Source organism: Emydura macquarii, unplaced genomic scaffold (genome assembly GCF_026122565.2).
Source record: "Emydura macquarii macquarii isolate MOO-44397 ecotype Brisbane River unplaced genomic scaffold, CSIRO-AGI_Emac_v2 contig_1253, whole genome shotgun sequence".
Classification (NCBI taxonomy): domain Eukaryota; kingdom Metazoa; phylum Chordata; order Testudines; family Chelidae; genus Emydura; species Emydura macquarii.
The window spans coordinates 72,214,008-72,235,723 of record NW_027131390.1 but is presented as its reverse complement, the minus strand read 5'-3'; the positions used below and the strand labels follow the sequence as shown (position 1 = coordinate 72,235,723).

Below are 21,716 nucleotides of genomic sequence, written 5' to 3'. Positions count from 1 at the left end.
GCAACATTGTGGATTCTCAGTGAGTGATCGTTATTTTGGCTCTGACTTGGATTATGAACCTCATTTAGTTCTGACCACTGGTACTGACCTTGGCCTGGGAAGCTAACTTTGAATTGCCTTCACATCTTTCTGCATGGAAACCTGTGGCTCTACCACTATTAAATGGGATTGCAGGGTGGCATCCCTCCCTGTTTCCAACTATCATAATGCAACAGGCCCAACTGCATGCACAACTGGCACCTGCAAGACACTTTTTGGGTGCCTGTGACTAGTGGCTGATTAAAGGGACGTCAAACAACTCCTTCTAAACTGATGTATTGTCTGTTTGTCCAAAGATGTGCAGCAAGCACTGAGAAAGGGTTAAACCTGCCACAGGCCTCCATGCCTGGGCTTGTCTGCACCTCATCACCTCTCTCTCAAAGCTTAAGTGAGCCCAGCTGTCTCAGGCACATCCTGCAGAGTCCCTGCCTTAACTCTGCAGCCTTGCTGCTTACTCTGATATCTCAACACCTCTTCTCAAAAAGCTGCTGTCTGTTCGCTTCCTTTTTCTCTGTGTTGGGGTTTTTACCGTTGTGTGCTTTCGGTGGCAGACTCAGGGCTTGGAAAGATGCTGGTCACCTTCCTGGATTTCCCAAGGACTAGCTCAGCCATTTGTTTCCCCTGAAGGACCTTGGTATTTTCCCTGGCGATATCTTCTCTCTGTCATTGTTCATTTCCTGCTTGCTCCCCCCAAAGTCTCCTTTGATTTTATATTCAGCCAGGGTAATATAAAGCAGGTAAACTGAGGCACATAAAATACTCAAAATAATACCTGTGATGGGATAGACAATCCCTACCTGGAGAAGAAAGAGGTAAGGTGCTGCTTTGGGCACAGATAGCCCTGACCCTGCAAATCTGCACAAGCTGGAGGGAGAGCTTAAAAAGAGAAGCTGAGTAGCAGGCCAACAGGGAAGGTAGCTGACCTGTGCTTTGAACTCCTGGGAAGAAGCACCACAGCAGCTCTTGTAGTCTGAGCATAGTGACCTGAACCAGCCTGCAAAGGAGGGACTGGTGATTTTTAAAGGTCAGAAACTTTTTTTTTTTGTTCAGTTCTTTACTTTACCATGTGGGAAGAGGGAGTGTTGGTAGCCCATGATCCAGGGGGGCAGCTGCCTCACACCCCAAAGTGCAGGGCTTAGCTGCCTACCATTGGGCCTGAGATTGTAGCCCATGCTCCCCTACCAATTCCTACAGAGGAGACAATAACAGAAGTCTGTCCCTTGGCAGGGAACCTAATGGGGAAGACCCTGGAGGTACAAGCATCCAGAATCCAAGACCCTGACCCTGAAGCCCTTGCTGATATCTTAAAACTTCCACATTATTGAAGACTTTATGTGTACCCTGAAAGGGGTGGACTGGAATGTGTGACCCAGCTGGAGGGCTGAGTCACTAAAATGACAGACCATCACCGGTGGAGCTACCATGGGAAAAGGGAACACCCCGGGGGTGGGGGAAGGCAGCCTGCCCCACCCCAGCCTGACCATTTGGCAGCACCGGTGGTGAGTGGGGCCCTTCACATGCCTTAATTCTCCTCAGCATATTACAAGACTGTCTCCTGCTTTACTCTTTACTGTAGTCAGCATACATGTCATTGAATGGTGATTTTTTTTCTGTTGTAATATCTTTTAATTCCTCTCTCTTTTCCAGGTCATTGGCTTAGCTTTACTAATGAATAAATCTTGACTATGACACATTTTGAAAGTGATTTGTTTCATAACTTGGTATTTCCTTTGCTTTTTTTCGAACGAGAGTTGGACCCTGGGGAGATGCAGTGTCAAGTATAACCCTTTACGGTTATAATGAAGATAAGACAGAGCTGTTCCTGCTCTTTTTATACTCCGTTTTAGATATGGGAATATATTTTAATTCTAAATGTTCTGCTATTTCATATATCTGTGTCCAAAGGTAAGTCAGTATTCAGCCTTTCCAAAATATATGGAAGGGTAATCTTCATTGGCCAGTTTCTCCAGTATAGGTTATAGTCAATATTCTTCATTTTATATTTAAACTTTGGAAGCACTGATGGTAGCAATTAGGAGCTATGGGCCAAACCTTAACATATGAAGTCAATTTTACTTAGTCCTTTTTCAGACTAAATTGTTGAAATAGAGATCAGAATTTGGGATTTAGCCCATTTAAAAAGAATGGGGAAAATTCATCTCTGATGTAACTCCATTGACTCAATAGGAGTTACACCTGAATTGATTATTCCCCAGTGTACTGCCATTTTTGCCTTCAGTCAATAAAACATTGTACAGTAAGGGGCTGATTTTCAGAAATACTGTGCAACCACAAAACCATCTGAAGTCAGGGAAGGATTGGAAAAGGCCAAATATCTAAACCTTCCTCTAAAGAAAATAGAGAATGAAGAAATAAATGAGCAAGGGGACAGGAAGAAAACATGATGCATTTAGATACTGTTTTGCATTCAGAAAATGCTATTTTTGGTGCTTTTAAAAATATTATGAAAACCCTTTTGAAGTCCTAGCATACACTGTTGGAAATGCTTCAGCATACCTTACCCTCTAATTGATTTAATCAATTAAATACACACACTGTTCTCCACAAGTGCAAAGTGGCTAGAGTGCTAATACCCCTCAACTATTATATTTTTACAGAAGCGTGTTCTTAGAAATCATACGTGGTCCTGTATTTACAAATCAATAGATAAGTAGTTGAACTGTGCTTGATTAAGGAAATGATAGTAAGGTAGCAATTACTCACAAAAACACAGGAAATTTGCATCTCTTACTTTTAATGTAAAAATCTATTGAAAAAATACATTCAAGCTTAGAAGCAGTAGAAGCCGACCCTTAATTTTCACTCTAGGTCTATCCAACTTTTTCTAATGAGGTTGTACTTCTTCCCTGTTGAAATCAATGGGACTATATGTGTGATTAAGGGGTTTGGCTCACAATCCCTGCTTATGCAAAACTCCCATTGATTTTGACACTGCTTCTCATTTTAAAATGCCCAAAGGTGGTGGTTAGAACAGGTTGACAATTGCATATTTATTTATTTATTTATTTAAACATGTATTGAGTGTCCACTTAAATCTGTTAGAACATTTTAGCCCAGATTCTCCACATACCGGCTGCTTTACATATTCTGCAGGCACACAGCATCCATAAAGCCAGCGTCGCCATCCATAAGAGGATCACCCCAATGCAAGGGAAATTTCTGATGGCAGTGTCGCTGGACGGCTAACCGTCTTCCCTGTGCCTGCCATAAAGGGTAATGTTGGGGGAAAAGGGCATGGCCAGAATTTCCTTGCACCTCAGTGATTCCCAGTTGCCTCAGTGACCCCTTAGGGTATGCAAAGAAAAACCAGCACAGCAAAGAAGAACCAGGAGCTGGCTCGTGCTAGCCAACTCCAGCTCACAGGGCTTGGGCTGCAGGGCTGTTTCTTTACTGTGTAGACCTCGGGGCTTGGGCTGGAGCTCAGGCTCTAGGACTCTGAGGGGTGGGAGCGTCTCAGGGCTCCAACCCCAGCCCAAGCCTGGAAGTCTACACAGCAATGAAACAGCCCCACGAGCCTGAGTCAGCCAGGACAGGCCAACTGTGGGTTTTTATTTACTGTGTAGACATACCCTTAGGGGCCATTGGCTGCCAGCATAATTTAGAGCAGTCTTTTGGATATTTTAAGGCTCAGCTCCTTAAAGATATTTAGGCTCCTATTTTCCACGGCCCAGATCCTCAAAGGTATTTAGCTTCCAGTGGGCCTAAGTTATTTGGTGGGATCAGAACAGTAGTAGGGGAGTGCCATGTTGGATGGTTTGCATTCTCTCTGTCTCAGAACTCTCCTCGGTCGCTATCAGGCCTGGTCTCTAACACAACCATGTTACAAAAGTAGCATGATTTCCCATATTTTCAAGCAATATTGGGGTAAAATATTCTTTTAGTAGAAAGTAATCAGTTAGTCATTTCTAGACTGGGCCATAGCTATCAAAGCTTCTACAGCCTTTCATCAAGGTTCAGTTGCCATCAGCATGCTGTGTGGAGACAGAATGCTGCAGCATAGTTACGATATACCGCTGACTTATTGGAAAACTGCTGCCGCAGATCCTGAAGAAAACCCTAGGGGCCTACAAAGCTGCATGCAGCCTGAGCTAACTATAAGGGTAGGTAGAGAAGGGCTGCACCTCATCACAGGACTGCAAGACCTGGTAGCTTCTGACACACAACAAATGCATTCTTTAGTATCAATTAATTTTAACAGTGCTTTCAATATGTGAAGAGCTATCTTATTAGGGTGTGGGTATTAGTATGCACACAAAAATGGATTTAGATTAATATGTGTTTTTTCACACTTTAAAACATCATTTTGAAGCACAGTAGAACTTAAACACTGAGCAGCTATCATCAAACCCTTGCATCCTTTGTTCTTTGTTTTGGTCTTATTGTGCTGTCCATTTGCCAGCCAAACTTAAGAAAGCCCAATGATATCCAGTGTGATGTAATATCTTAAAAACTGGAGCAAACTAAAACAAACAACTCCCCCCAATCTTCTCCCCCCTACATACTTAAGCCTCCAAATGCTATCTGTGGAAAAATTTCCACTTAATGTAAATAGTATGTACTGTTGATAGCAGTTCCCGTATTTGTTCTATAAACTTTTTCATTAAATATTAATAAATAACAAGGGAAGAATGATGAAAATAATGTTCAATAATGTAGGTGTTAAAGAGGCAGTTTCATGTTCTAAATATCTAATTCTGAGAACAGCCTTGGGATTCCTTGGCCACTGGAACAGTCCTTAATCTAGCTCCATTCTGACATTTCAAGTGATGCAAATATATAGAGCTTGGACCTGCTACTATAATGGTTCAGAGTTTTAGACTAGTCATTAACTCCTTCATTGGCAAAGATAGCTCCTGTGGAGAGCAGAGGTCTGGAGAGCGTTACATCCCATCTCTTTGGGCTTGTCTACACAGGGAAATTGACTGGCATAGCTCTAGAAAAGCTCAAAGTTATATATTTGTACTGTGCCTAGCACAATGGGGCCCTGATCTCTAGACATTACTGCGATACAAATAATAAATAATCTGGCTCTCTTAAACCAAAAAAATAGTCATGACAATGTAGAGTTCTGAGAGAAGAAAGCAAAAACAAGGTTTGCAGGGCAGGGAAATTCTTAGGGATTCAAACAGGGGAAAAGTCCCCAGCATATATACTCTGTGCAACTTTACAGTTTTCAATCTTCATTTTGAGAATATCTTTTTCTTTGTAGTGAATTCTCTTTCAGCATGTTCTAGACAGCAATCTTGGTGTACTGCAGAAGTGTACTCCAGATACTGTAATACCTTCTCAGACACACAAGTGCTTGATTTGTAGAGAAGATAAGAACCCAACATTTAGATTAAATCAGTGGGAGCTGTGGGGCTCAGTACTTGTGCAAATTGGGCCCATAAATGACTAATCCCTCTTAAATTCTTGGCATTTATGGTGCCATAGATTTGTTGTTGCCAATTTACAATTTAGAGGCACTTTCTCAGATATCATACTTTGTGTCAATTAAAGGCTTTCACTACTTCTTATTTTATTATCTTAAAATGTTTCAGCAGAAGTTGATACACCCCAGAGATACTCTGTCTCTCAATTTATCTCATTTCATGTTCTACTTCCAGTATTCTCATTCCTTTCTTCAGCTCTCTGGACAGCTCAGGCAGTTTTCCACTGAGTTTTCCCTCTCTCTTTCCTTTCTTGTTATGATTCAGGTCACAATGTGAAGTTAGCTGAAATATTTCTGCTTAAGACTTTATATGATTGGTGTTACCATAGATATGGGTCACCTCCCTTCTTCCTCCAGACAAATGTAATGTGCTTAAGATAGTGCTAGAGCTCAGTTCTGCCCTTTGAGTTTACATTAAAGCAGATGCTCAATATTCAAGTCAGTATTGAAGTCAATGGGTCTTGCATCCTAGCATAAGGTGTTATCCCTTTAAAATCAGTTTCAATGGAAGCTAGGAGCCTAAATAACTGTGAGAAACTAGGCCTTAGTCTTTCTTTGCCTCAGTTCCCCATCTGTAAAATGGGATTAATAGCACTTCCTCTCCTCACAGAGGTGTTGCTAGGATAAATACATGAAAGCTTGTGAGATGTTCAGATGCTATGATGATGAGGGACCATACAAGTACCATAGATAGCATGCCATGCTACAGTGATAGTGCTAAGAAACTTCCTTTAATAACAATGCTTAGTGCTTCAGTAGCAGTTGTCATTTGAAGACTTTCAAGCACTTTGCAAATATGAATAAAACTCTGTATTAGTTCACAGCTATCTTGTAATGGTTATCAGCATAAGAAGTTTAAGATCTTGCCCTACAAGACTTAATAGATATAATTCCTTTCCCTAGCCCTGCCAGTATGTTACCAGACAGGCAGGAAGAGTGAATAAAGCAAAGATCCAGGCCCCACTACCCTCCCAGAGCCAATGGGCCTATCCCTCCCAACTCAACCAGTAGCAGATCCAAATTTATTTTAAGGACCCTTGGAAGTTCATTCCTTTACGGCATCTATCAGCCATGGACTCACGCGCAAGGAAATTATAGATAGTTTAAGATAAAATATAACAGTTTATTTAACAAATGAACACAGACATAGACCAGACACCCAATCAGCCTAAAACCCAGGGAACCAAACCACACAGTGTCCAAGGGAAAAGGTAGAGATAATAGTAATCAACAATTAACGGTCATAACTCTCACCCTCTGGGCATGGACAACACAGGTTGACAGGTGAACACAGGATTGGACACAGGAGACAACAAGGAACAGATGACAGGAACCACAGCAGGCGATGGAGGAGATGGGAACAGATAATAAGAATTGGAACGGATGACCGGATACAGGAACACACAAGCAGGTAAGGCCCCTTGATCTTCTCTCTCTCTCTCTCTCTCGATCCGACATGACAGGGAAAAACATGGACTGCCACCTGGGAGGACAGCACCTTGCCAGGGCTGCTCAAAATCTTATATACCAACAGTTCATCCAGTAGGGTGGTTCTATTTTCCCACTTAGTGCACTCAGCACTCAAGTTTGTACACTGCACCTTAGCGCGGTGCACATGGCACTACTAAGTCTATTTTGCACACGATACCAAATGTTTGCACTCAACTCTATACATGCATTCATAACTATAGTCCCTAATCTGCATTTACAAATTTTTCCCATCATCAACCAAGAATATGCCATGCCCTGTGTTATGTCTCCTAAAAATCATAAAAATCTATAACAAGTAGATGAAGTTTAACTTGACAAATAATGAGTTATTTCTTACTAAAGTATGGCTAAAAAAGAATGGGGATTAGATGGCATGGCAAAATAATGTAACAGTCTTTCATATCTCTATATCTCTATTATGTCATCTAAATAACAGATACACAATTGAATATTATGGCACTTTTTCAAATTTTACATATGCTCCCTATTATCAATGTCAGAATAAAATAAATGAATGTTAGCTGAACAGTAAGATGTATATCTTAACACAAGAGTCTTTTCTTATAGAGATCTTGACATTAGACCCTTCATGAGTTTACTTAAGTAAAGTTATAATATATCCTGTATAAGACACAAGTTGGAGAAATGTCCTTTCTTAGGATCTAGAAGCACTTATTAAAGTTAGTAAAGTTCTTGAGATCCTCAGATGACAACGTGACAATCTGGGGATCACCCAGGCCAGTAAGGGGTTTGGTCACCACCTGCCTTGTAACCCTGGATGTCTAGTGGCTGCAGATTATTGGAGTCAGAACTCTGGACCAAAGCTACACAGCCACAAGACATTGAAAACACTCTGACCCTACCCCCTCTAGGCCTTGAAATGCCTCCTCCCACCTTCTATGCCAGAGAGGGTAGTATAGAGCTAGCTATGCTGGCTTTCCCCCAGCTGAATATATCCCCATGACAGGGGGATTTTTGGCAGCCCATTTAGGGCATTATTAAAGTCCTTTTGTGCTGCTCAAGTGGTACAGTGCATTCCAGCCCCTGAAATGCCTCTTCTTACCATACACTTGGATCAGGATTATCTTCTAAGTTTATAATATGTTATATCAGGAAGGAAGACTTACGTTGCATATCCCAGATACAGGGAGCCCACACACTTATCTCATTTTCATACCAGAAACAACGTTAAAGTGCCGGCAGTATTTCAAAAGTCAACCATATTTACACTGTTGAAGGATTTTTCATCAGTCATAAGTTATGCAGTAAAAGTCATCACCTCCTAAAGATACACTTTACTTCCACTTACTGGATAGTGATGTGGTTAATATTCTAACCAACAATCCATCATAATAAACAGAATTATGATATATATTTTCAAACATTACATTACTGGCCAGTGGTTTTTTTATTCTACTAGATTGGTTCTAATTTTTACTTGGCTCTCTTTGTGACTATATGCCTACAATGAAAGAGTTATTATCCCCAGGATAAGTCTGCAATCATTTCTCAGTCAACATTTCCATTCAGTGGAAATTCATAGGAATTTTTCCTGAGTACAGGTTTACTAAGAAGGGTGTGATATGGCCCAATGAACAGCAGCTATTTTTCTGTTATTGAAGATATCTTTAAAGGATGCCTTCTTCCAATCAATATTTCTATTTTAGTCTTTTCAAAACTGTAATTTTGGAGGTAAGTAAATGTTCTATTTTGAATTGAAACAAACATTCAAAAACAAACCAAATACATTCTGCAACTGCTATACTTTCATGAGGCAAGACAGGTAGGCTTGTTTTTGTAGAGTCACTAGCTCTGTATTTACTGATACTCATATCATTGATGAAACATGGAATCTTGCTGCAGAATGATGACCTTCAATGTGCTATATATATATCATTAGGATTTTTTAAAATATGAGTTTTTCTGTTGACAGTACATGGCTGTACACACGCTGAATTTTGTGCTACCATTGTACACTTTAAGTAAAGCATTTTTGTTTGTGATTTTTGATGTGATACTTATGAATGGATAAAATCTAGAGCCTGGTTTTTTTTCTTAGGGCATCAATTCAGGGACAGAGTTAAGGTTGTTTGGTGCCCTTAATTGTGCATTTCAATATTTTCAAATGTTTGGGTTTAAATTTAGCTTTAACTGTGAAGTTCTTGGGTTTCCAATGTTAGCTCTGTTTTGATAACTACAATATTCCTGCAAGGTGTATGTTTTCCCAAACCCAATAGGTATTCTCAGCATTAACTCCAGCCTACTCAAGTTTGTCTGTGAATTCCTTTACTGTTTGTTTTTGTCTTTTGGTTTTGTTTTAAATTGGGACGTTTTACTTTGCCACATGTAGGTGAGAGCAGAAGACAGTTTCTTCACTCCTTTTGGATCCCCTCCACTGGGCCAGAGGAGCATCATGATGCAGCAAGTGAGAGGGAAAGAGAGTTCTTCCTGGGACTCCTTTCTCCTCCTCACTATACGGAGGATTCTTATTGGGCTCTTCAAATACAGTACCTGATTAACTTAATTTGGCTTGTCAGCCCTGTGAAGGCTGTGTTTTCTGCTCAGCTTCTACTTCCTACCAGCATTCCCCCTCTCCCTCCGTTTTCCTCCTCTTCCTGAGGTTGCCTCTACAATGCCTACACCCAACCTTTTCCAGCTACCAGGTTCCCCTCTTCACACCCCATTGTCTCCAGACCGCCACAATTACAAAGGAAGTAACAGACAGCTATGAGCCTGCCATCATGATGAAACAGGCATGTTTAGCCTGATTTCAGGTGCTCTCTATGGCTGTACCAGCTAAGTATTAAAATTTCTAAATAATTCTTCTCTGGACAATGCCTCACTCCCCAAGCCTGAAAAGCCCTATCTGTGTGTGCCTTTTGGAGCGCTGAAAAGCTACCAGTGCTGAGCACACGTGCAGAGCTACCAAGGATCATTCATTGTTCTCAATGCTCATATCTGCAGTGCTCCAGTTGCACAAGCAAGCAGCCCAGCTGCCAACTACTCACTCATCCAGCTGTAGGTACAAAGCAGAGTTTCTGCTGCAGGGATTCCTCCCAGCCAGCGGGGCCACTGTGCTGCCAGAATTGAAGGCAGCTAGGTGGGCATTTTATATCCCTTCCAGTGTGCCTGCTTCCTTCTCCACATTCCTGCTTTGATGCCACCATGGAGGAGCCCACCACCAAGCGAAAAGGAAGCAGAGGTGGTTGGCTGCCTCAGCACACTGCTGGCTGGAGAGGTAAGGGTCTAGTGGAGGGGAAGGGCAGAGGCAACTAGTGGGCAGGATAAGGAAGGGGCTAATGGAAGGGACAAGGGTTGACTAATAGGAAAGGACGGGCCATGGTTTGAATGAGGTGACAGAATGTGGTTGGCTGAATGGAGGGGGCTACTAGGGTGCAGAGGCACAATGGAGTCAGCTCTGTCCCCTCCCAGGCAACCTCTGTTCCTGGTGACTCCATGCTCATCTCACACACAGCAACCAGTCCAGGATCTCTCCAATAACCTCCAAACTCCCTCTCACCCAGTAATCTGCCAGTGATCCTCTGGTTACCTCCAGCTTCCCTCAAGCTGCATGTGGTTCCCCAAAACCTACCTTCACACCCGCTCCCGATTCTCAGGGAAACCCTCCGAGGGAAATCAGCGATTGTTGTCACCAGTAATGGAAATGTTACATATGGAGCTGCACAAATCTTGGTAGCTATGCAAGTGGACCCAAAATGCATAAAACACTGTGTTTTGTTTGATTTTGATTATTTGATAATCAATATTTGATTAAATAGCAAATAAATATATTTAATTTAGCACATCTCAGAAAAACATCTCCTACCTTATCATCTCCTTTCCAATGAGCAAATAAACCATTTAATTCTAGTAAAAAATTAGAGGGTGAAAATAGGGTATAGACTGAGTATAAACTATGGCATCACTAGTGATGTCTACGTAACAGTCCAAGGTCCCAAATACCCAAATAACCCCAAATCACTGGGGTTGGTGAAGGGCTGTAATAAAGGCAGAGTTTAAAAGTCCATCTGTTCATGTTTAAAGAGGATTTTAATATCATACAGAGCCCGCCTGGGCTAGAAATATAATTCTGGTTACAGACCTAGTTACAGAAAAGTTTACATTTGCATTGGGGATAACCCCTAACAGTACTGTAAGTGGGATGTGTCACTCAGCTAAAGCATAAGGGATGTTGCTTTGTGTGTTACACTTCACTTTCTCCCTCTGTAAAGGATTGTGGATTTTTACTATGTGTATTATTCTCTCTCTTTCTGGGGAGATTTTGCCACATGTACACTTTCTGCCTTTGTAGAGATGGGGAGTATTTTTCGGTGTATATTGTACTTTCACCGGCTGGAAGGATGGTAGGTTGCTAGGGATATCATTGTTCTCTCTCACAGAGCCCTCTATAAGCAGATGGTTGAATACACACTGAGTCATCTACCCAAAATAAGGCTGATTAGAGAGACAAGTGGATGAGATAATATCTTTTATTGTAGTGGTTCTCAATCTTTCCAGACTTCTGTACCCCTTTCAGTAGTCTGCTTTGCTTGCATACCCCCAAGGTTCACCTCACTTAAAAACTACTTGCTTACAAAATCAGCCATAAAAATACAAAAGTGTCACACCACAGTGTTACTGAGAAATTACTTCCTTTCTCATTTTTACTATATGATTATAAAATAAATCAATTGGAATATAAATATTGCACTTGCATTTCAGTGTATAGTATATAGAGCAATATAAACAAGTCATTGGCTGGATGAAATTTTAGTTTGTACTAACTTTGCTAATGCTTTTTATGTAGCCTGTTGTAAATATCTAGATGAGTTGATGTACACCCTGGAAGACCTCTGCGTACCCCCAGGGGTACATGTACCCCTGGTTGAGAACTACTGTTTTATTGGACCAACTTCTGTTGGCAACAGACAAACTTTAGGCTTACATAGAGCTCTTTTCTGGGTCTCGGTCTTTGATAATTAAGGACAATCAATTGTGTGGTGTGGTGTGTTAAAGGGACATTTGTTCATTGTACTTTCACTGCGCAAGGTGGGAAACTGATGCAAAGTACACCGCCCAATGTACTGTGGGTGTGGGGGTGTTTGCCTATGCGTACATGCTTTTGAAGCATTGTAGTAGTATTTTCCCAAATTAACTCTGGATTCCTTTTCCCTTTTAATAAAAAATGTATTTTGGTATACACATACTCAGTGCTTGTGAGTGGGGGAAGTAGTCCTTCTTGGAGGTAGTGTGGGGCGGGTGGTGTTTAGTTTTCCCAGATTACTGGGAGGCAGCTGGAGCCAGTTCAGTTTTTGTATTAAGAGGAACCTCTAAATATTGAACTTGGCCTTTGTTGCTGCCAACTCCCTCTGCCAGAAGGGCTACATTTTCCCAGACCCAAAGAAGAGGTCTGTGCAGCTCCAAAGCTTGTCTCTCTCACCAACAGAAGTTAATCCAATGAAAGACATTACCCCAGCCACCTTGTCTCTCTGATATCCTGGGACTAACATAGTTACAACAACAGGGTGCACAAAATAAGGCTTTCAGTGCAGATGAGACTGATCCCCAGGTAACGGAGCCTCTGTCCACAATGGGGCTTAATGCTATGCGTGGGGGTGTTTGATCCAGATCCACCCAAGAACTACCCAGACTGAGATGTGGTGCGTTGGGATTTGAGCCCCACTCTACGGGCGCCTCTGCTGGGCACGGGGCTGTACAGTGGGTGGGGTTTGATCCTCAGCGTAGGACAGGCGTCGCTCGGTGCCGGCTGCCGCCAGGGTCCTGCTCATAGCGCCTCGCCCATGCTGCCGTGAGGGGAGGCGCTGGCCGCACCCACCTGGGGACTGCGGCGGCGGCGCGCTCGGCCCTGCTCCGGCGGACTACGAGGACTGGGGGCGGGCTCAGCAGCGGGGGCGGGCCCGGGGGGCGGAGCTGGCCCCGGATGCACTTACCCCGGCGCTGCCCGGCCGCCGGCTCCCCCACTTCCTGTGCGTGCCCTTAACCTTGTGGGGCCCGTGCCGTGTCGTGCCGCGCCGTGCCGCCCCCTCCCCTCCCCTCCCCTCCCCTGGCGGGGCCGCGGCTGTCGCTGGTGCCTGTGGGACGCGCAGAGCGCGGCGGGCCCGCCCGGGATCATGTCTCTGGCGGCGGAAGCGTTTGTGACTCAAATGGCAGGTAATGGGGGGCAGGGCAGGGCAGGGCAGGGAGAGGTCGGGTGGAGAGGGACGCGGGGTGGCGGAGGGTGGCTGGGTGCGCGGGGTGCGGAATGGCGCTGGCGGGAAGCAGGCAGGGACGAGCAGGCTGGGGCGTGGGGGCCGGATTTCGAAAGCCCGCGGGCCCTGCCCAGCTGCCCATACGCCAGGAGCATCCAGCCGCCAGAGTGGGACCCGGCTCTGGCCGCGCATTGCCAAGTCTTGCAGCGTTACCTGCGCGGTGACCATCACTGATGGCGCTGTCGCAGGTCGTTTGGCGAGGGTGATTAAACAGCGGGGTTGTTTATTGCTGGGACTGTACCACGTGGCGCCGTGCGGTCTCTCACTGTGTATGTTGTGCTTTGGAAATGTTGGCAGGCAAACCTCAGAGTCTTTAATGGCCTGGTGTCAACAAACTGTGTATCCTACAGTGGCCCATTGCAATGATCTGTTGTTTGGATGTGCTCTTTTTTTAACATGCAAGGCCATTTTCCTTCATCAGAAATTGAAGTTCGTTTGTGTTTTATAAGGGGTCGAATGTGTTGTTTGGGAGTTGCTATACCATCACTTTAGAGGCCAACTTTTCCTCTTTTTTTTTTTTTTTTTGTTCTTCTTTTTCGTTTTCTAAAGATACAGACAATTTGAGATCTGTCACCAAAATATCAAGGTCACTGTTCCATTTTCAGTACCTAGAAAATAGATTTATTTTGATTTCTAGAAATGCTAAAAAGGTGCTTATCCATATGTTCTAACTGCCCTTGATATAATTAACTGCAGCAATTATAGATAACCCACAACAAATTTCCCTCCCTCAACAATTCCTTAGCCCTTCAGTTACAATCTTTTTTCCATTTTCAAATATAAGGAAGAAAGATGAGCTTTGCAATGAGCATCTGATTTGGATGTTTTTGGACTATGTTGAGGAGTGAACCTAATTTGTGACTTTTTTTTTTAAATCCATTAGATTTTCATGTACTTTCTCTTGTTTCCTTTCTCATTATTACACAAATCTCTTAACACTCTGTAAGTGTAATCATTTTGGTGGTCCAATAGCTACAATTAAGATAGTTTTCATATTAAGTCAACTTCTGGCACCTCTTTTTTTTCCACCATAAGCTTTGGGTGGGGGGACCATTTTTTGGGGGTAGGTGATTTGAAATCTTGCATATTTAGTCTTAGTCCAGATGATAATGTCTTGGGCAAATTGGAAGTTAGTCAGACAAGTTGTTCACAGTTTCAGATGGGGATTTGTGGAAGACATAGCTATATGGCTGTGCAAATAGCTGAAAAACTCCACTCTTAGCTAAGGTGTTGCATAAAACTCAGCACTAAATGAATTCCTCAGATGGCTACCTTCCTGCTGTCTTCCATAGCTTCATAGATGTTTAAGGGCAGAAAAAGCTTACGATCATCTAGTCTGATCTCCAGCATAACACAGGCCATAGAATTTAACCAAGTCTCTCCTGTTTCAAGCCCATAACTTCTAGCTGAGCTAGAGTGCATTTTTTACAAACACATCAACCTCGATTTAAAGATTTCAGAGGGTGGAGAATCTACCACATACCTAGGTAAATTGTTCCAAGGGTTAATTACCCTCTCTGATAAAAATGTGCACCTTTTTTCTAGTCTGAATTTGTCTAACTTCACCTTCTAGTTCATTAAATCTCATTATGCCTTTGTGAACTAGATTAAAGAGCCCTCTATTCTACTTTTTCCCATTTAGGAACGTCTCCTCCTTACTTTGTCTGCCTTCTATTTTAGGAGGCCTACAGAAAGGGGACTGTACTGCTGGCTGAGAAAGTAGGGTATTGGGTTATATCCTGCATCAACAGAAGAGGCTTATGCACTCTTGTGGAAGCAGGTAAAGGCAGGAGGAAGTGTCTGCCATGTATTGCTTCTAACATCTGTCAGAGCAGAGCTCTTCCTTCTGTGAGACTGGCAGCCCCAAAATAACAACTGCCTCTCAAGGTAGTGCTTCAGGCTCTTTTGTTTGGTTGTTTTTTTGGCCCCCTCAGTTTTGAAGCTGGGAAGTTTACCAAGCAATTTTATAATCTATTAAAGCTGACCTGACTCTGTGCAGTTCTGCTGCGTGAAATTGGAGGACCTCATCATAAAATACAAGGGGTGTAGGTCATCTGAATTCTTAGAAAGGGTTTCTTTTATTTTGTTTACAGGGAGAAAGTATATTGCACTCAAATAGGTTAGCCTAAGGAGTTCAAAATTGTCATAAACATTCTCTCAATTGAAAACTCGCTCTCTCTGTCCAATTTACAGATCTTTAGTGACATCATTGGTTTTTCTCACCACAAAAACTATAAATTTGGAAAGATATAGCATGTGATGATCTCTGTGAGCTCCAATGCAGGAAGATGGAGTGTTCATCTCCTGGGTGAGACCCTCCCTTCACCCAGTACGAGTTCTAATGCAGAAGTTCTTGGTGAGATGGAGTTTCTAACTGATGCATGTTGAAGGCCTAGACCCAACCTTCCCTCCCCCCATATTCTGGTTGCCAAAAAAAAAAAGGCTAGCCAGGATTGCCACACCACTCCTGTTGAAACAAATTATATGGCTACATTGTGAGATTATAACATAATCCTTCAACCCAAGAATTTGTGGAGTTCACAAACTCCAGTAATATACATCAGCCCCAGTGGTGTTTAAGTTTCATTGGCCAATTTGCCTCAGGATCAAGGAGGTTATGATCTCTATCAGCACGTTCAATTTTTGTGATGACAGTTTATGGTCTCTGTCAGTGTACTTATTCAAGTATTTACATTGATTTTATGTTTTAGTGAATGAAATATTGGTTGTAAATTATTGTATATTTTTATTGTGGTAGCTACTATATCTGTAATTGTAGTAAAATAGTCTGTTTCAGCAAGTTATCACTTTATTTTAAAGTACTTTATTAAAAAATAGAATATTCCCAAACACAAAACTTCATGAAGATGACATATAGACATCCCAATTACTTCTGCAGGAAATGTGGTTGGTTAGAATGTTGTAGTTTAAAAAAAAAAAAAAATCATTGCAAGTTACCAAAATTATAAATAAGGTTAAATGTAGGGGAGGAAATATACAAATGTTTGAAAATCTGGAAACTGTAAGATAGGAGTCCGCAAACAACCTTAACTCTTTCCTCTCCTTGTATGCCCAGGCATCCTAGATAGAGCCTTACACTTGTATGCAATATGTATATATTTCCAATGCAATCTCTATACTCCCCTGGTAACAGCCAAAATGGATTTTCACTGTCAGAGCTACCTGCCTGCTTTTAGACCCACTTCCAATCTATTCTTCTAGAATAAACCAGTCCCACAACACCCTGTATGTTACCTGTCAGGTACAGATAAGTACAGTTCATATTCTGACTGTAGTTGAGTACTGCTGGTACTTTGTGCTATCTACAGTTATGCTGTCCTATCTATACAGAATACAAAAAGCTCTATGCTTATTTTATTCTTCCTTTTTACATATATTTGATACCTGACTACTCATTGTGACCCCAAGTATTGTACAAATAGTAGTGGCAGACTGCAGTCTATTGAACCTTATTCTACAAAATAAACTTATGGCCTGTCTTTTGCTTTGTCAGAAAGTGCTTAGTCTGAAAGCATTTATCTGTTAATAAAATGATGATAGATATTTCAGCAATAAAAAGCTTTGGTTTTCGTAGCTGACCAGTGACTACATTACATACTGTACAGTTGTAGACTGAAAGTAAGTTAAAACAAAAACATGTATTTTGTTCATATTGGAAGATTTTCTGGAGATTAACTCATCCATATCCACTACTTTTCTTACCTTTCTCAAGATGTTACACAGTAAAGAAGGCCCCAAGGTATTACCTTCGTAATCTAGTATTTTAGAAGGGGAGATTTTAAAAAACAAAATAAAAAGGCTCAAATATGCTCCCTCAGATAATGTATGCTGAGCCATCTGAAGAGATAAAGTACATTCTTATGCCAAAGACCAGCAGTTGTGCACACATGTAAGAATATGTTTTTGTAGGTGGAAAAAAAGTGCTATATTAGAAAGAATACCATTTCAAATTATGATTGCTTTAAGATGTTCTTGTTTCCTTTGTTTCCGGTTGCGAGGACTGGTTTCCTATTATGTGTTCATGGGAAGGTAATCATGCCTGAGAATTTTTTACATCAGTAATAAAAATGAAATTTGATTGTTTTCATGAACAGGACCCTCTATTATTAGCCAATCATTTTGTCATGGCAATTCCAATTAACTCTAACTGCCCTAGCAATATAGCAGCCATAAAACATGGTTCTTTTCACATGTGCACTTAAATAGAATCATCCCAGCATAGTTTATTTTCTAGAAATGTATTAGAAGCAGAGGATTTTTTTTCTGTCAAAGAGTGTCATAACTTCTCTGAGGATGTCAACTTTTTTTTAAGTATTGCCTATCCTCACCTTTACTATACTTCATGCATTCCCATCAAGACTGTGGGTACAGCAGCTCATATTTAATCACTTGCCCACATGCTTGCATATCTGCAATATTTCAGCAGTCTGGTGAATGGTAATTTCTTAAGGCATTGGCATCCACTCTGTGTGAGTTGCGTCCATTTGAACATGCTGAGTGTAGTCTGCTGCTCTAATGCACTAATGATTAAATATAAAATGATGACCAAATCACTTATGAAGCTTTTTATGGTAATGTTGGCTGGGTAATGCTAAAACCATTCACTTACTCTTTTGAATATACAAGATGATGTTACTCTAACCCAGAGAAAAATAGCATTTTTCGGTAGCTTTATGAACTGTAAGTATAAATGTTTCATGCATGATAGATACTGCATATGCAAACAAATTACAGTAGTGCAAATCTATTTCTGAAATATATCCAACAATATATCCTCCCATGGATATAAAAGAGAATTTATGCAGAATAATCCTGCATCAATCATAAAATGAGTTCTTATACCATTGCAAAGTTTAGGAGCCAGCTTTGAAATGATGTAAAATATTACTCTCTTAACTCCAGCTGTTTTTGTGAAATATCAGATGCTAAAATAATCTAGGAAAGACTATTTCAAAGATGCTTACTTGATTTTCCAACCACTGGTTCTAGACTAATGTCTAGATTGTTAATTGCAGGTGAGCTTGTACCCAAATTCTTAGTCTAATTTTAATACTGGAGGAAATTAATATAGTTTGAAAAACATGTTCCCTCTGCCTCTATCTATTTTACACTCCCAAAAAGTCTACTCCCAGTGTAATAAAGGTGTGTGTAAAAATGAATAATTTATGTGCGTCTTTTATGTATTAAGGGGAGCCACGATTTTGCCCAAAACAAATATATAGAGAACAAAATGTGCCATATACATTGTTCTTACAGATAAAAATCCAAAGTCTAAATAACAGTACACCAAGTAGGCATTTTGTATAACAGAAATATGGGTATATGTAAATTTTAACAGTTCAAGCTTGTATATTGCAAAAGAGTAGTTGTACCTGCTTCAAACTAGATTTAAACAGTCTGTGCTTTAGTCAACATCAATGAAAGCTCCTTTAAAGGGGCACTGCCAGGTTAAATGTCACTTTTAATAAACAGGTATCTTACAATGCTAGTTTACAGCACTGTAGACTTGTGTAATTTCCATATGTTTTATAGCTATGTTTGAACCAATTGCTTTGTGGATTACCTGTCAAATTCTTCTAGGTCAGAGGAGAAATAATTTACTTTCTTTGTTTTGATACAGTATGCATTTCACCTGAGGTAGTGTTATTTCCTGGTTTAAGAGGTAATACAATTACAGCTCATAAATGTAAAATGCTTCCTGAGTTGTTTCTGGATCCATTAAGACTAAGCAATCTTTCTCTAATTGATATTTACTGTCTTGTGTTTTCTGTTAAAGTAACAGCTTCTCTTGTCTCTTGACAGACAAACTTGATTACTTTTAAAAATATAATTATAAAATTAGTAGAAGTGGAGTAGAGTAGATATAATATATTTCTGGATGTTAGTAACATTTGATACTCTCTTATTTGATAGTTTTATGAAAACTTACTTGCAAAATTAGGTTTTAGTTTTAAAAAGGCCTGGTATGAACAGTGTGGCCTTGGAGTTGAAAACAGGCAGAAAACTGCAACAAAGGTCAGCACTAGTCCAAAGTATTTTTAGAGAGAGAATTGCTTTGGGAAGGCATCTAGTTTTTCCAATCTCCCTTCCCCAATTTCCCCCTTCTGCCCCTTGGTGTACATACATGCACCTCCCCATGAAATTCCTATTGGTGGGTGTTCTTAGCCCTTTTCTCTTTCAAAACTAAAAGAACTGGAGTGGGGTGGGTGTAGGTATGGGAATTTTATTGCTGCCATTCCAAGATCCAGTGCTGTGGGCACTGAGCAGGTGCCACATGCCGCTACACTGTTGGCACATTCCTTGGACTGGCTTTCTCAAATTGTAATGAAAGATAAACAGTCATGTGCAGAGTTGGAGTGTGTATATATTGGGGGTGAAGGAAGCAGAGGGATGCAGGAGAGAGAGAATGTCCTGTGGCGTTCTATGGGGTTTGATTTTTAAGTCTAGTTGTATTTAACATCTTTATTAATTATTAGGAGGGGGGTGTAAATAGCATGTCAATCTGCACACTTAATTTTACTATGAACTGGAAGAAGGTGCGAATAACTGGTAAGACAAAAAGTGCAAAATGGATCAAAGAGATTAGAAGTGTCAAAAGAAAATAACAAAATGAAATTGCAAAGAATGTAGGGAAAAAATGGAAGCCTCATTTTGGAGAAAAATGATCCAAAACAGAGGTATTGAATTGAAGGGTGAAACGTGATAGGTAGAAATGCTGAAAGAGGTGATAAGTATTCCTAGGTTTCACTTATTAGCCTTTCTAGCTGTTGTATTGCAAATTTGTATCCCGTATGACTTTTGGAGACCATAGGTAGACACGTTGTCAGGTTGTCCTAGAATATTGCATTTGTTTCTTGGCACCGTATTACTAGAAAGATATTGACAAGTCGGAGGGTTTTCAGAGAAGTGTTTCCTCCCTCACCCCCAGAAATGATCAGGAAGCTGCAAAGAATGATATAAGAGGAAAGGTTTAAAGTACAGTAAAAGTAAAATAACTTCATTAAACTGAGATTTGGTCATTTATTAGCCAGGTATTTAAGTACCTGAATAGCCCCATTGATTTCTAGGGACAACTCATATGGTTAAAATTACACACATGTTTAAGTATTTTGCTGAATCGTAGCCGAAATGGGGCAGGTGACAGAAGTCTAAAGCCATGTCTACACTAAGGCCTGACCTATACTTACAGGGAAATTCGGCAGCAGTCGACGGGAGTTATGCAAGCTACCTAGAGTAGCTTGGGTGTAACTTACATTGACTTCCTAAATCCTCTTCTGTGCGTTGGCGCAGTGTAGTGGAAACGACAGGAAATGCATACCCATCAACGCAGCGCTACGCTTTTGGGGAGGTGGTTTTACTGAATCGACTTCTAGATCGATTTGAGTGGGTCTTCACTTCTGCTCAGTCGAGCTGGATAAATCAATCTAATGACAGCGAATTTGCTGCCATCAATGAAGAAATACCCTAAGTCTAGCCAGCTATGTTGCTCAGGGGTATGAAAAATTCATCCCTCTGAGGAACATAGTGAAGTCAACCTAATCCCCTGTATACACAGTGGTAGGTTGACAGAAGAATTCTTCTGTCGACCTAGCTACCGCCCCTCGCAGAGATAGATTAACTACCGCGATGGAAGAACCCCTCCCGTCACTATAGTGTGAGTGTCCACACGGAAGCGCTGTAGCTGCAGCACTGCTGCTGTGCTACTGTAGTAGTCACTCCCAGGAAAAAATTTAGATGTTGTTTTAGGAGCTGCTTATATATATATGTACTTCTTTTAATTTTGGGCTGGTCTTATCCTGACTGGTTTTGGTTCTTCATCCTGTCAAATACTCCTGTGAGGTGCTGAGCACACGCACTCCCTATAAACTTCAAGTGGGAGATGAGGAGACTCAGCTCTACTCAAAAGACTTCAGCATGCTGTAGGGTCAGCCCTCTACCCTTGCAGTAAATGCTAGCTAGAATGCTCAATTCAAAGATGGTTACTAAAGGTCACACTTATTTAGACATGTGCTGTTAGCAGTCTTTTTGTAGGACAAAATAGCAAATTCCATCACGTCAAATGTCTGCAAGAGGTTTTGTATGTGACACTTTTATACAAACCACTGGCAGCCAAAGTTCCAGAATTGCTGCTGAAATTGGGCTTTACCTTTGACCAGGTTGCTGATCAATATTCGTTGAACATACATGATCTATCTGTATTGTAAATTCTTGGGGGGAGGGGGCGGAAGAGTTATGGGCATGGATTTAACCAAATCATGTAATTTCTTGGTATATGATTTAATGCATGCACTTTAACTTGAGGAAGAATGATGGGTATTTGCACAGCTATGAATCCCTAGGATAACACATTTTTTCCTTCAGGTAATTAGTGTTCATTTTTAGCAGAGCCATGGAGTTACTGACACTATGAACTTATTTTCTTACCCTTGTTAGCCTACAATATT

At 41.2% G+C, this 21,716-nt stretch overlaps 1 protein-coding gene and 2 long non-coding RNA genes across 3 annotated transcripts in view; all 3 read left to right on the top strand.

Annotated features, from left to right (window-relative positions):
- The first annotated feature begins 306 nt into the window (after positions 1 to 306).
- LOC137154149 (uncharacterized) lies at positions 307 to 1,730 on the top strand. Its single transcript, XR_010920112.1, has 2 exons — positions 307 to 1,063; positions 1,267 to 1,730. It is a non-coding gene; the product is annotated as an uncharacterized lncRNA (long non-coding RNA).
- A 1,459-nt stretch (positions 1,731 to 3,189) lies between these two features.
- On the top strand, positions 3,190 to 9,774 carry LOC137154150 (uncharacterized). The gene is made up of 3 exons (XR_010920113.1): positions 3,190 to 3,273; positions 6,768 to 6,902; positions 9,333 to 9,774. It is a non-coding gene; the product is annotated as an uncharacterized lncRNA (long non-coding RNA).
- Positions 9,775 to 12,995: 3,221 nt separating this feature from the next.
- Positions 12,996 to 21,716, top strand: part of MTX2 (metaxin 2) — a 43,240-nt gene continuing 34,519 nt past the window's right edge. The window contains exon 1 of the mRNA XM_067549190.1: positions 12,996 to 13,153. Coding sequence (XP_067405291.1) covers positions 13,114 to 13,153 — 40 coding nt within the window. The 5' untranslated portion in view covers positions 12,996 to 13,113. The remainder of the gene's footprint in view (positions 13,154 to 21,716) is intronic.